The sequence below is a fragment of the Dendropsophus ebraccatus genome, chromosome 4, assembly GCF_027789765.1.
Source record: "Dendropsophus ebraccatus isolate aDenEbr1 chromosome 4, aDenEbr1.pat, whole genome shotgun sequence".
NCBI classification, from domain to species: Eukaryota; Metazoa; Chordata; class Amphibia; order Anura; family Hylidae; genus Dendropsophus; species Dendropsophus ebraccatus.
Window position 1 is genome coordinate 114,986,574 of NC_091457.1, and position 15,823 is coordinate 115,002,396.

Genomic DNA, 15,823 nt, shown 5'->3' on the forward strand with positions numbered 1-15,823 from the left:
TTGCCAAGTGTGCCCAGTGTGCAAACGGTTTGTCACTGGGCATAGTTAGCAGAGTGCTGGGTAGGGATGGTTCCCATCATTTGTTACATTCCCCCCCCCCCTTTTACCCCCTCTGCTTTAGAGTAAAATGGTTGCACCGGGACGGCCCCCTTGATACACATGACAATAGCCGTCCAATAGCAGCAGGGTGGAATGCTTAATATACCCTCCTGTATCTTACCTCTTTCTCTTGATGATCCGGTAGCAAGCAGGACACATCCCCTTGCTGTCCCTCCCTCCCTCCCTCCCTAAAACATAAAAAAAAATAAAAAAAATATTGTATATCTTAGATGTTGGCACTTTAAGGTATAATTGCAGATGGTTTCATGTGGTCACATCTTTGTTAATGTTGATTTCACAGCAGGCGGTTCTGAGGTTAACCCCTTAAGGACAGAGCCTGAAATGGCCTTAATGACAGAGACAAATTTTATGAATATGACCAGTGTCACTTTATTCATTAATAACTTCGGGATGCTTTTACCTATCCGGCTGATTCTGAGATTGTTTTCTCGTGACATATTGTACTTTACATTTCTGGTAAATTGGAGTCGATACTCATAACGAATCTTTATGAAAAAAAAAACAAATAATGTGAAAAAATGTGAAAAACTGCATTTTTCCAAATTTGAAACTTTTTTGCGTATACAGAAAGTGGTTATACCACATAAATTATATATTAAATAGCATTAGCAACATGTCTACTTTATGTTGGCGGCATTTATTAAACGATCTTTCATTTTTTTTAGACAATAGGAAGCTTAAAACATTAGCAGCAAATTTCCAAATTTTCAGTAAATTTCAAAATCAGATATTTTTAGGGACCTGTTCAGGTTTATAATGCTGGGTTCACACTATGTATATTTCAGGCAGTATTTGGTCCTCATGTCAGGTCCTCATAGCAACCAAAACCAGGAGTGGATTGAAAACACAGAAAGGATCTGTTCCCACAATGTTGAAATTGAGTGGATGGCCGCCATATAACAGTAAATAACGGCCATTATTTCAATACCACAGCCGTTGTTTTAAAATAACAGCAAATATTTGCCATTAAATGGCGGCCATCCACTCAATTACAACATTATGTGAACAGAGCCTTTCTGTGTTTTCAATCCACTCCTGGTTTTGGTTGCTATACAGCCTCACAAATACAGCCTCAAATATACATAGTGTGAACCCAGCCAGAGTCTAAGTGTATTTGAGGGGCCTGTATGTTAGAAACCCCACAAAGCACCCCATTTCAGAAACTGCACCCCCCACACTCTGCAAAAGCATATCCAGAAAGTGTTTTAACCCTTTAGGGGAGTCACAGAAATAAAAGCCAAGTGTGTAAGAAATTTGAAAATTTTAATTTTCTGTGCAGAGATTTTATTGTAATCCAATATTTTTCATAATTATAAACCTATTACCAGAGAAATGCACCCCAATAATTATTGCCCTAGTTTCTGCAGTTTATAGAAATAGCCCATATGTGGCCCTATTGCGCTATTTGACGCAACCACAAGCCTCAGATATAATGGAGCGCCTAGTGAATTTCAATGCCTCCGTTATATTTGGTCATTTTTGACTGTACCACTTCAGGTTGGCAGAGGCTCTGGGGTGCCAAAACCTGAAAAAGACCCCTAAAGGGACACCATTTAGAAAACTACACCTCTCAAGGAATGTAACAAGGGGTGCGGTGAGCATTTGGACCCCACAGGTGCTTCACAGATTTTCCGAACAATATGGCGTGAAAAAAGAAAAATTTATTTTTTACACTAAAACGTTGTTCTAGCCTTCAATTTTTCATTTTCTTAAAGGGATAAGAGGAGAAAAAACAAAATGTGTAGCGCAGTTTCTCCCGAGTACGGAAATACCCCACATGTGGCGATAAAGTGCCAAGGGGGCGCAGGACGAGCCTCCAAAGGGAAGGAGCGCCAATTGGCTTTTGGAAGCTGAATTTCACTGGAAAGGATTTCAAGGGCCATGTCGCATTTACAGAGCCCTCGTGCTGCCAAGACACTGGAAACCCCCCACGAGTGACCCCATTCTGGAAACTACACCCCTCAAGGAATCTAAAAAGGGGCACAGTGAGCATATGGACCCCACTGGTGACGGGCACAAATGTGGAACAATGTGACGTAAAAGTAAAAAATTTCATTTTTTCACTTTCATGGCACAAATGTGCCCATCATCAAGGGGTCCATATCCTCACTGCACCCCTTGTTAGATTCCTTGAGGGGTGCAGTTTCCAGAATGGGGTCACTTGTGGGGGGTTTCCAGTGTTTTGGCAGCACGAGGGCTCTGTAAATGCGACATGGCGTTCATCATCCATTCTAGCCAAATCTAACCTCCAAAATCCAAATGGCGCTCCTTCCCTTCGGAGGCTTGCCCTGCGCCCACATGGCGCTTTATGTCCACATGTGGGGTATTTACGGACTCGGGGGAAATTGCTCTACACATATTCTGTGTTTTTTTCTCTTTTAACCCCTTGTGAAAATGATAAATTCAAGGCTAAACCAACAATTATAGTGTAAAAAATGTAATATTTCATTTTCACGCCACATTGTTCCACATTTGTGCCCGTCACCAGTGGGGTTCATATGCTCACTACACCCCTTGTTACATTCCTTGAGGGGTGTAGTTTCCATAATGGGGTCACTTGTGGGGGGTTTCAACTGTCTTGGCAACACAGAGGCCTTTTGAATGCAACATGGCCCCTCGAAATCCATTCCATCCAAATCCAGCCTTCAAAAACCAAATGGCGCTCCTTCCCTTTGGAGGCTTACCCTGCACCCGCATGGCGCTTTATGTCCACATGTGGGGTATTTCCGTACTCAGGGGAAATTGCTTTACACATTTATTGTTTTTTTTTATCTTTTAGCCCCTTGTGAAAATGAAAAAATCATGACAAGATTAATGATTTAGAGTAAAAATTTTACAAAAATTACACTAAATGTTGGTCTAGCCTTGATTTTTTCCATTTCCACAAGGGGTTAAAAAAGAAAATGAACACAAAACGTGTAGGGTAGTTTCCCCTGAGTACGAAAATACCCCACATGTGGGCATAATGTGCCATATGGGCACAGGGCAAGCCACCAAAGGGACAGAGCGCCATTTAGAGGCTGGAATGGAGGATGGAGGCCATGTCGCAATTACAAAGCTCCTGTGCTGCCAGGTCAGTAGAAACCCCCAACAAGTGACCCCATTCTGGTAACTACACCCCATAAGGAATCTAACAAGGGGTGCAGTGAGGATATGGACCCCACTGGTGACAGTAACTTACGTAGAATGTGCCGAGAAAATAAAAAATACCATTTTTTTCATTTTCACGTCCCAAATGTGGCCGTCACCAGGGGGCCATATCCCCGCTGCCCCCCTTGTTAGATTCCTTATGGGGTGTAGTTTCCAGAATGGGGTCACTTGTGGGGGGTTCTACTGTCCTGGCCGCACAGAGGCTTTGTAATTGCATCATGGCATCCTCTAATGGGAATGGCGGCCATACCTACTTAGCTGGGGAAAAAGGGACAATTCTAATTTATTTGGGGGTATTAGGCCAATTATTAGTTTATAAGGTTGGAAATGACAGGTGTCCATCAAATTCTATCTGTGTTGATCCAGAGGAAGGCAAAAAACCCTCGTGAGGCAGACGACAGTAGCTTTATCACAGGGGAAAAATTCCTTCCTGACTCCATAATGGCGATCAGACTAATCCCTGGATCAACGTGACCCCTGAAATAGGAATAAGGGACAGAATTTAGATAATGTAGAACTCCAATGACGTGTGGTGCGCCTTGAAGCGATCCAGTATGCAGAGGCCGGGGCGATCAGGACAGGTGCCACACTGGAAAATGGTGTCCTTCCTGATCCCCCTGTTACGCCACACTCTGCACTTCTTCTGGGGTCTCCCTTTCTCCAGTGTGGGGGACGTCACCTGGAAAATGTTGTCCTGGTGCGATACGGGGTCCTTCATATCCAGAAGCGCTGGGTCCGCTATATGGCTGCTAATTATTAGGGCTTTATTACTGCTTCTGATATTTTCGGATTGTGCCGCAAGCTACAGTAGCTCGGGCAGTGACGGACCGGAAGAGGGGGTGCTGGTATGAAGGTTATCCCCGTACAGGTGGTAACCTTTATCCAGCAGTGGGAAGATCAGTTCCTGGACGATCTTCCCACTTGTTCCGAGGATGGGGGGGGGGGAGGGGGCATCTGGGGGCTGCATTCGGGTGTCCCTTCCTACATACACTCTAAGGGTACGTGCACACTGCGGAATCGCGACAGATAATCCTTTGTGCATTCTGCAGTTGGCACCCGCCGGCTGACTGATGCAGGCGCACGTCTCCATCCGTGTCATAGACTCCATTCTATGCACGGGCGGATTCCGCTCTCGGACCAACGTGTTCATTCTTTGGATGGACGACGGAATCCGCCCGTGCATAGAATGGAGTCTATGACACGGGTAGAGACATGCACCCGCATCAGTCCGCCGGCGGGTGGCAGCTGCGGAATGCACGAAGGGTTATCCTTCGCCATTCTGCAGTGTGCACGTACCCTGAATCTGTAAGTGTACCCTGAGGTACGCTCACAGAGTTTGTAGAATTTCACACCATACCGTGATCTCTTATTGGGACGGTACTGGCGGAAAAGACGTGTCTGGGGGGCAGCGTACGTTACGCTACCCCCAGACACGTCACTGGATGATGAGGAGGATGAGGATGAATGGAGGAAAGAAGGATCCCCCCATTCATCCTCACTGGCTGTTTCGGTGTCGGAGGCAATAATAACGTATGCGTCTGACGCCGAAAACACCCTGGGGGCCATCTTTATACGGGGATTGGTATATGGGGTATGTAGTGGTGTAGTGTCAAACTTTATTCAATGTAGTGTGGTGTAATGTAGTGTTTTTTACGTGTTTTTTTTTTTTACAGTAAGTATAAAAAAAACCTACGCCAACAAAGGAGTTGCTGATAAATGCCGCACTTATGTGCGGCACTTATCAGCAGACCGTGGCAATGTACAGTAATGTACATTAATGTACAATGTACATTAATGTGGCAATGTACAGTAATGTACAGCAGACCGTGAGTAATGTACAAATACCTGCTCTGGACCCCTCAGCTACCTAGCTGAGGGGTCCAGGGCAGGTATTTTTTATTTTGTGGGACTCTGATCGCCGTGCCACCGGCCCGATCGCCGTGAACGGCCGGCCGTTCACGGCGATCGGGCCGGTGGCACGATGACCACCATTACTTTTTACAGTAATGGCGGTCGGTGCCGTCTTCGGACAGCACCGACCGCCATTTTTTTCCAGGTCATCGGGTCACCGATGACCCGGAAAGGTTCCGATCGCCGCTATTGGCTGATCTGAATTGATCAGCCTATAGCGGCGATCGGAAGCACGGGGGGTGTTAACCACCCCCCGTGCCGAGAAGCTATGATGGCCTGCTATGATTTATAGCAGGCCATCTTCCCCGATCGCTGTGTGCGAACACGCAGCGATCGGGGGAAACATCGGGCGTAAATTTACGCCCTGATGCGCCAAGTACCAGGGCGCGAGGGCGTAAGTTTACGCCCGATGTCGTTAAGGGGTTAAAGGTTGTGATAAAGCGAGCCTGGAAGTTCAATGTGCCGCTGGGAGTCCGGCGGCCGGCACTCCGCGTCCAGCATGGGTATGAGTTCTCCACGTTGGAGAGAGTTGGAGTTACTTGAAAGAGTTTAAAATTAATAAATGCTGTGGCCGACCCTTGTCCAGCAAAAAAGTAGAATGGTGTCGTGTTTTATTTAGTCATAAGAGCCAGAAGTCTGCAGGGGGTATAGGTCTGTTACCTGTTGGCAGTCCTTCTAAAATCTAAAAACACCTTTCTGCTATTCCAAATCTCCTTTCTTTCAGCCCAAATCCCGATTTCTATTCTAAAAATACCACCTTAAAGTATCTCAAGGCAGCAGATACCCCTCCCTCCTTAGCACACAATGAATGCCTCTGTAATTTGCTGCAATGATAAAGTATCTTTACTAAGAACTTGATTTTCTCGTCTCCTTTCTCTGCATCTCCGGAGTGGTGAAATGCCGCTGCCTGTTATTTTCTATGAGTCATTACTTTAAAATGCCGCATTACCATTTCATTCACTGGACGATCATCATTATTTTTCTTTTTTTTTTTTCAACAAACATCGTGATCTTGAAGAATCTCTGTCTATAGACACAATGACGGCTCGTTCGCCTCCAAGCAATAGATAATGTTTGTTTTTTTTAGACCAGAGTCGTTTTAGACCAGAGCTGGGGTTCTGAGCGAAGACAAAATGAGTCTGGAACATATAAAGTAATGGTGGGGTGACCCTGCTTCATCTACAGCTTATTTCAGAGTATATCTGGGTGTACACTGCACTTAACTATTTATGTTATTGGGGAGGGGGTTACAGTTTTTTTAGTTGTTTTTTTTTTTGTTTTTTTTAACAGAGTCTAAAACAATATTTACTACCATGACCATCCTCTGCCCCATAATTAGACAACCTAAATTATGATCAGGGTTCATGCAGTGGTGCAAGACACCACCGGTTCACTGAGCTTGGGAGGAGCCCTGATGCTACACCGTTGCTGCAGTGGGGAGCATCCAGTGTTTTCCTACTGCCTGCCCCCATTCTTTGGACAGTATTTTGTGATAATTTAGTGAGGGGAAGAGACAGTTGTCACAGAAATATGGTCGTCTGTATCTGTCAAAAGACGGAGAACCGGTTGTTAAATGTAAATACCGACTTTGGTTCCATGCAGGGGTGGATATAGAAATCATATGCCCCCGTGGCCAAACTTAGAATGGCCACAGCTTATAATGAAAGCTTTGTTAATTGGGCGAACGTACCCCTCTAATGGTGCGTTTACACAGAGAGATTTATCTGACAGAGCTTGGAAGCTAAAGCCAGGAACAGACTATAAACAGAGAACAGGTCATAAAGGAAAGACTAGATTTCTCCTCTTTTCAAATCCATTCCTGGCTTTGGCTTCAAAAATCTGTCAGATAAATCTCTCTGTGTAAACGCACCCTAAGGTTGTTGTCCAATAGAGATGAGCAAACCTTGAACACGCTCAAGTTCATTCAAACCTGAGTAGGCAGAGTTTTCGGATTGGTTTGGATTGGATTGTAGTGGTTGGCCAAGATATAGCTCTGCCCGGTGGTAATCTGTCGTGACACCAGTGCCCGTTGGGCACACAGGTATGGTGGCACACCTGCTTTTATTTGTGTGGGCTGGCTATACCTTGTTACCCTGTGGACACCAACCCTGCCGGGCTGTTGCGGGGTCCCTTGGGCAATTATCATGGGGGTCCGGAGTGGAGTAGTGACCCACCTGGACTATTGGTACTGCCACCCACAGAAAGGGTAGATGACCCAAAGAAGGTGTGTGTACTGTGTCGGTGTTTACTGAAGAATCACAGAGTCTCTTTAGCATAAATAAAATCTTTTTTAGGCTACAAACCTACTTGGCGGGTCTGCAGCGAGTCCCCTCGCTGCGTATTTGCAGCGAGACTCACTGCAGATCCCGGCCCTATACTTTTAATGGCAGACAAACACGCAGCAGGGATGTACATCCCTGCTGCGAGTTTGTCTGCAGCCCACCCCATTAACCCCCCGGCCGCAGGAGCTGATACTTCACCTGATCCCGGCTCCGGCGGTTCCCAAAGTCTTCAGCAAGCCGGAGCGGGGACCAGGTGAAGTATATGCTCCAGCCAGCCGCCCGCAGCCCCGGCCGCCCGATCGCCCCCCCGCAGCACCGATTACACGCCCCCCCCCCCAATCGCCCCCCCGCAGCACCGATCGCTCGCACGGCCCCCTGCGGCCCCGGCCGCCCGATCGCCCCCCCCCCGATGGGGGCTGCAGGAGGGCGATTGGTGCTGCCGGGGGGCGATCGAGCAGCCGGGGCTGCCGGGGGGCGATCAAGCGGCCGGGGCTGCAGGGGGGCGATTGGGGGGGGCGTGCAAGCGATCAGTGCTGCGGGGGGGGGGGGGTGCGATCGGTGCTGTGGGGGGGGCGATCGGGCGGCCGGGGCTGCGGGCGGCTGGCTGGAGCATATACTTCACCTGGTCCCCGCTCCGGCTTGCTGAAGACATCGGGAACCGCCGGAGCCGGGATCAGGTGAAGTATCAGCTCCGGCGGGGTTAATGGGGTGGGCTGTACATCCCTGCTGCGTGTTTGTCTGCCATTAAGTATAGGGCCGGGATTTGCAGCGAGTCTCACTGCAAATACGCAGCGAGGGGACTCGCTGCAGACCCGCCAAGTGGGTTTGTAGCCTTACTGTGCAGATACTTGAGATAGGCAGCAGGTAATACAGCTTTGCCTTGATACAACACCAGTTTTGATCAGGTGTGAATTGGGCATAGGCTGTACCAGGAGAAATCTTGGTAGGTTGGTCAGATCATGAGGCCAAGTTAGTAGAATCTTTTTGGGTTTGGCTGAAAACCATTGTAAAAATCACAGCAGGCCCACTTAATCTGGAATAACCAGTGCCCGAATATGTTTAGGAGTGGAACCAACACAGAAGAGCTATAATAGAAAGATTTGCACCTTTTTTGTGTGTTGGACACTCTGCCATAAAGTTCTGTATTACAATAGGAAATGCTGTACCTGCGCAAGTGGAAGTTAAAGGGCAGCCATTGTTTCAAAAGTTGTTTTTTTTTTAAACCTGCATGGTTTTATGTGATTATCCAAAACGAAAAGGTTTTCTTTTTCTTTTTACCGTCTGCCTGAGAAGAATTAAGCATTAATGAGAAATGTGAGAAATGAAGAAATACTACCTGTTTGCGACAAATATGTGGTTGCAACATTCCACTTGGGTGTTCCTGCCTTATAAATGGATCCCCTCACTGTTAGGCTTCCAATCCAGACCGTGTAGGTACAAGATCTGTAATGGAGGCCTAATAATAAGAGATGCAGTAGTGACCATCACATTAAGGCCACAGTCCCTGAAGGTGCCCCAAAGTGCCTCTGTCCAATAAGAATACAGCAGTACTATAGTGCAGTGTTTCTCAAATTCAGTCCTCAAATTCCCCCCACAGGTCTTGATGCTCTGGCTATAGTTATATTACCTGTAAAATAGTGAGGAAATCTTCTCAATCTAATAACTGGAGTACTGGAGTGGACAAACTGTTATGGTGAATGTCTTGTGATTGTTTAACTGGTTTCACAGGTCAGAGGCCCGGGAACTAGAAGGTCTTTGTCTGGTCTGGAAGGTTTCCATACACCTCAATAACTGATGGCTGAACAACCTCCCCATACACAGGTATGTTCGGCATGTCCAAGCGTTCCTATGTTCTCTATGGAGAGTGGTAAGCCACAGTGAGAGAGCACTTGCTGTAGCTTATCTCTCTCTGAACAAAGGGGGAAGTGATTTTCCATCACACCCAACCTCTATCTTAACCAACATCATCTGCCAGTGGTCATTCGGGAGAACCCCACACACCTTAAATTGATGGTCAGACCAGCCAGGTGGAGTAGCGTGTATGGCCGACTAAAGTCTAAGGTATATGGGGACCTATATTTAAGACCTGTTGTTGGGAGAAACATAGATCATGCATTCTTTATAGTGGGAAGCCTCTGACCTTCCCAATATCCACAGAGCTGGCTGGTGAATTTGCATGACGTGTTTGTCTTATTTCAAAAGAATAACCATGACTCGGTGTGTAGCTATTTTATTTTGCCTTTATTGCAATGTTTTCTAATTGTATTCATACATTTGATGTCTACTCATAAAAATAAGACCTATGGAAATACGTATCTTATATTGGCATAAAACAAGAGGTGTGAACACTGCGCTGGCAAAAGTGAAAAAAAAAAGGGAAGAAGGGAGGGGGTTGGTTACTACACTGGCATGTTATGTACCAAACACAGGCGACTTTAGGATATCTACAAGCTGCATCCCTGTTTGCTGGGACTTGTAGTTCCCCTGAAGCTGGAAAGCAATGTTGCCTACACCTGTTGTACACAACTTTTTATAAGGGATTTTGGCACACAAGTAACACTATTACAAGCAACATCTGTGGCACATCAGTCACATTGGTGGCAAATGGCAAAGATAGGATGATATATCCATGCCACATTTAAATACATGAGGAAATAGGATAAAGATGGCAACTCATGGCATGGCAGCTTTTGTGTGCACACATATCAGTGGTCTCCTGCCTGCTGGTTTCCGTCTGTTGCAAAACTACAACTCCCAACATTCCCCGATGTGGCTTTACAACTGGTTGGAGACCACTTTCTTACAGAAACACATTTACGCTGATTTAAACAAATCCAAACATTTAAGTTACAATTTTTAGGCTCTCTGCTGCCACCTACAGTGCCAACTTACAACTGCACAATTTTAGGTTCCAGGTCTGTAGATGATGTTACTAAATCTAGAAGCATAGCTGTAGTATGAATAGGATTTTATTCTGGGGTTCAATGGTTCTTGTGGCTGTTAGCATGCTAAACTTTTAGATTTTGCTACCAGAAACACTATCCTGACAGAGGCACCTCTAACCAGATATAGTGTCTGAGTTTTCTTCAGCATCTAAGGATTTTTTAAGGGGGTTGCCCAGGAATAGACAAAAGGATCTACTATACTTTCCATAAACAGTGCCACTCCTGTGAACGGGTTGTTTGTGGTTTTGCAGTTCAATCTCATTCACTTGAATGGGGATGGGCTGCAATACTTGATACAAACTATGGACAGCAGTGGAGCTCAATATTGGAAAAAAACAGACTTTTGTCTAATCTCGGATAATCCATTTAAATACTTTTGAAAGGAATGACTAATAGTGAAGGTGAAGGTCACAGTATAGTGCCCATCAGTAGACTGGGCACATGCAAAAAGCTGAGCATCTACGTCAGAGAAACAAGATGGGCAAAGGATATGCAGGATCAGGACTGGGTAAGCTGTAGCATGGTTATACCAGTCTAAGGGCGCAAACATGCTCCACCAATAGGTATCAGGTCAAGTGACAATGAAAACCTGATCTCCTGGAATCCTTTCATTCTGTATAGGATGGATATATTTCTGTCCAGTGTATATGGTATGGACTGTAGATGGTAATAACCACGCCTATAAAAATACTGTTCTATTCCTTTAAAAAATAAATAATTTCTTTGCATTGAGTTAACCCTTTTCCATAGCAGAACCCTGATGCAAAAAAAACAAAATATATATTGGCTCTTTTGTACGAGAAAGCTAGGAGTCCAAGAATAAAGCAATTGTCACTTCTGAGCAACCTTGTGTTTCAGTTGTGATGAAATTATAACTGAATGGTGTCCCTAACAAGATGTATGGGAATAGGCCTCCTGACTGGGCAACAAGGATCTGATGGGTCTCAGACCTGCCCAATACTTTTGCTATCTCCTAGAGGTATGTACCCAAGGAAAATATTTACAGACCGTGATGGTTTTGTCCGCCTGACATCCAGGTATTATATTCATATGATTCCATAGTAACATAAGGATCCATCATGACACACAAGGCTTCATTGTCACAGTGACATAGATTTAAAGGACTGTGATATAGCATCTAATAGTCTTTTCATCAAGTAGTACATGGCTTCTTTGGTGACAAATAAAAGCTCTTAAAGACAAACACCATATAAATAAATGATAACATAATAATAACAGCACTACTACCCTCATTGTGCCTCACTATTAATCCATTATCATTCATAAAAAAAACTTTAGATGGGATGGGACCTCTGAAAAATAAAACAAGGTGTTTTTCCTTTAAGACTTGTGAAATATTTTACTTTAAAACAGCAGCCAATAAAACTCTGTGTCTGGTAGTGTATTTGTCATCTCAATCAATAGTACAAGTGAATATAAGAAACTTTTTCATAGATCTTGTTAGGCAAAAGAGCTTTCTTCTGTACTAACAAGGTTCCCCCCTCACTTTTTATCTGTTCAGGGAAAGCCATCTACACAGGTCTATGGAGGGAGGAGGGAACAGGGGGAATAGGTAAGCAGAAAGTGCAGACATAGAGGATGCAGGGTTGGTTTCTGGCTGGATAATGGCTGAAGTCCCAGATCCTTACTGGTTGGGGAGCTTCTACAGTTTGCTAGTGAGGTAGGATTACAGGATCCCATTTTAAGTGTCTATATAGTATATAGGAGCCAGCACAGAGACTAGTCTGCATCCACACTGCAGCTAAGCATAGGAAAAGCAGACACAGAGATGCAAATTGTAGGGTGGTAACGTGGGGAGAATGCCATATACTGGTGATAGAATGACCAGAACTAGTGCTGCCATTTATGTTCATACACAGACTGATGTATCCTGAAAATTTACCTGAACTGGCAATTACACTTGAAGGCATCTGGCCCTGGCTTTATCAGTACTTGTGCTGGATACCACTAGATTATTATAATGGTGTATCCTGGTCTGTGGGATATCAACCAATCTAAGACATCTTGACTCCTTCGGAGCCTGGGATCACATTCACAACTAGAATGGACAAGTATAGGGTAGATACATCTGGTGACAGACTCCTTTTAGCTATGTTACACATTCTGAACCATCAGGACAGGTTGAAGTCTCCTAAAATAAACTCCTATAATATATCATGTGTGTAACGTGAGAAGCAGGGCCAGCATCTCATAGCTATTCCTGACACCCCATAAGTTTAATGCACATGAGGCCATTCAGTCACCGTTGTCTATTAAATTAAGTGCTAGAACACAGTCTGTTAATTCTGAATAATTGTGCATGTCCCTACTGTCTGGTCCCTACAGACTGCAGTGAAAACTCAAATCATTTAAGGCTAGTTCGGTGCTGATGAGAATAAAACTAGTGTATAAAAAATAAGTTGCAGCAAAGTAACATTTAGCAATGCATCTTGATAGGTTCACCACTAGCCCCGTGGCTAACCCTATGTATCTAAATCCTGTCCTGTCCTACGTCTTATACCGGGAGAGCCTACCAGCCTTAAGTGATAAACAGGCAATGTAAAGGCCACATTCCATATTATCATATATATTATGTCTGTACATCCTAACATTGGGTTAATAGTGGTATAATGGCATGGTAAGGGTCCAAGATGTACTGTGGCCTTTAAACAAAGACTCAAGAGCTTGTCAGCTACAAGAAGCCATGAAAGGTCCCTCAGTTTATTCTGCTGCTTGGTTAAATGTTAAATACTAACTAGACAGCAAGAACGTTTTAACACTCATATCATGTGTTGTTAATACAGTCAGTTTAGCACTGGTGACCATTGTCATTGAAAACAAAATTGGGGGTGGAATGAATGTCAGCAAATGAAACTCATTGTGTAGATCATAAGCTCTTGCGAGCAGGGTCCTCATTTTGTCATGTTTGACCTGTTGGTTAAATTTGTATCCCTGTAATGTCTGATTGTGTCTGTATTTGCAGACATGCAGAGTATGTTGGAAATTTATAAATAAACATTATTTTTATTATAAACTTAGTTATAGATGGTCGTTTTGGCTAACTAGGTAGGTGTCAAATTAACATAACTCTAGCCATAAACCCAACAAGATAGTCATAATGATGAAGCTGTCCTTTGTGCTAAGTAAGCTGATGGAAACATCAGTTATCCAAAAATTCCAAGTGGGGGAGGGATCATGCCAAAAATACTAACAAAGGGGTTGTCCACTCTATTGTAAAAGTATTCAGTTTAAAGTATTAATCAGTGTTCTCACTGCACTTACTGACAGCAGCTCCCTATGTTCCTCATAGAGTTAACGTGACCATGCCCCACCTCCTGTGTCCTCCATAGGCATATACAGGCTCAGTGGTGGTCACTGGAGGTGGGGCAGGGTCACATGCTCTTCCATGTCAGCCATCTTGTGGACAGACTCACCACAGAGCAGGGCAGCACAGCCTGGAGGTGAGGAGTCTAATTTTATCTCTAGTATATTTTTGTGTTTAGTATACTTACTAAAACAGTAGACTATACAATTTTACTATAAAGTGGCCCACCCCTTTAAGTATAAGCAGCAAACTTACTTTTTGACCTACCCTCATATTTTCTTGTCCTGAGCATAGAGCTTATACTCAGTTAGGGCTAAAGTAGTGATTCAGCTATACAGTTCTTCCTAGGTGCTGGAGAGTGGTCTAGCGATGTTCATACAGCTCTTTCCCTCTTATTACAAGAAGAGATGTGTGGCCAATGGCAGATTATCTTGTGAGTGAGCGATCAGCCGATAAGCCAGCATTTGCTCACGTGTCTGCTGACTGCTGGCTCTATTACAAGAGAAGATATTGTGTGTTTTGGCAAATAATCTCTCCATGTAATGGGGTCGTAAGCCTTATGGGGCTGTTCACAAATAACCTCTTAGGCGTTGATGATATGTTCTATGTTTGCAATGATAACAATGGCTTAGTTATATATATATGACGATGTGTACATGTTCTGTATGGTCAGTGTACTAGCCCTGGTCATCTGGGGTTGATTTGAAAGATATTGGTTTGTTCTGTCTATAAAACAGTTTATTCTGGTGTAATTGCATTTCTTAGAATGGATTTTGTACTGAGAACCATAGAATTATAGGTGGCATTTGCACCAGTAGGAGGAGCAGCTAAAAAGTAATGCCAAGTGCCTACTGATTTTGCTTGGTGGAAAGTAGTAGTTACCCAGTAATTTGCACCACACTGTAGGCAGATGAGGCCAAACTACACTGCTGACTTACAATAGAGAATCCCCATGGTTCAGGTATTTCACTCAGTGGCTAGAAATAAGAGAATCCATCGGAACCCGAGCATGCACCAGTCATGGTGAAGGTTGGTTTGGGCCTGCTACCTACAGGTGTCATCTCAGTTGTTAATTATCCCCGATAGAAAAGATTGGTCTACAGCTGAGCTGAACATCACTAGTAGAACTTTATAGTGCCTAATACAATGATATGGACTCCTCAGCTCCACTCCATAATCGTTCTTTGTAAACATGATTTTAGATAAAGCAAGATTACCCAGGACATGGCATCATGGTATAATGCTGGCGAGAAGCAGTTAATACATAAAAATACGGTGATATTACCCTGGCCAGCTATAACAGAACAGACACGATATGATATATTATGAGAAAGGGATGGGGAGTTGGTTATATCACGGCATACTGCACAAGGCTCTGCCACCTTGTGGGGAGCAGCACAGGAGTTATAGACAGATGGACGGATTGGCACAACACATTACAACACATCGGAAGCGGCAGGCTGATAGCATGGACGGCGTCTTAGATGACTGTTTCGAATAAAGTGGCTTTCTCCTTGCTGAGTGTGACCAGAGAGTCCGGAGGGAGCAGTTTGGTTTCTGCCTCAGGTGTAAGATATTCAAGATGGTGGTGACCCCACACCGGGATGGTGAGGTGGTGCCAACGCTAAAAAAAAAAAAAAAAAGACACATAAAATATCATGGTGCTAATGCCACAATTTTATTTAAATATATCTTAAATACATGGAGTGGGAACACATGATCAGACCACAGATGAGGGAGGTACTGTGGCTTAGTGGCTCTCTTTAGCTGACTCCTATAGGGGGTCCTCTATAATGTTCATAAGCCTTTACAGATGAGACCACCTCTGCATGGATAACTGTAATGGCACAAATCAATTAAAGGAAACCGGTCATACTGAAATGCAGTGCAATCTACAGGCAGAAGTATGATATATAACTTTGTGTGAAAAGTTCCAGGATAACGTGTCCTTTATTTATGTAAAACTCTGCTCATTCAAAGCTAAATAGTCATGTGGGTGGTCCCACTCAGTGATTGACAGGTCTCTATATACACAGATAGTTGTCAATCACTACATAGAACTGATTATATGACTCCTTAGTTAAGAATGA

General features: G+C 44.3%; 1 protein-coding gene across 1 annotated transcript in view; it reads right to left on the reverse strand.

Annotated features, from left to right (window-relative positions):
* Positions 1–14,183: 14,183 nt before the first annotated feature.
* Positions 14,184–15,823, reverse strand: part of LOC138788683 (sodium- and chloride-dependent creatine transporter 1-like) — a 69,684-nt gene continuing 68,044 nt past the window's right edge. Inside the window, exon 14 of the mRNA XM_069966792.1 lies at positions 14,184–15,357. Within this exon, the coding sequence (XP_069822893.1) occupies positions 15,214–15,357 (144 nt within the window). The 3' untranslated portion in view covers positions 14,184–15,213. The remainder of the gene's footprint in view (positions 15,358–15,823) is intronic.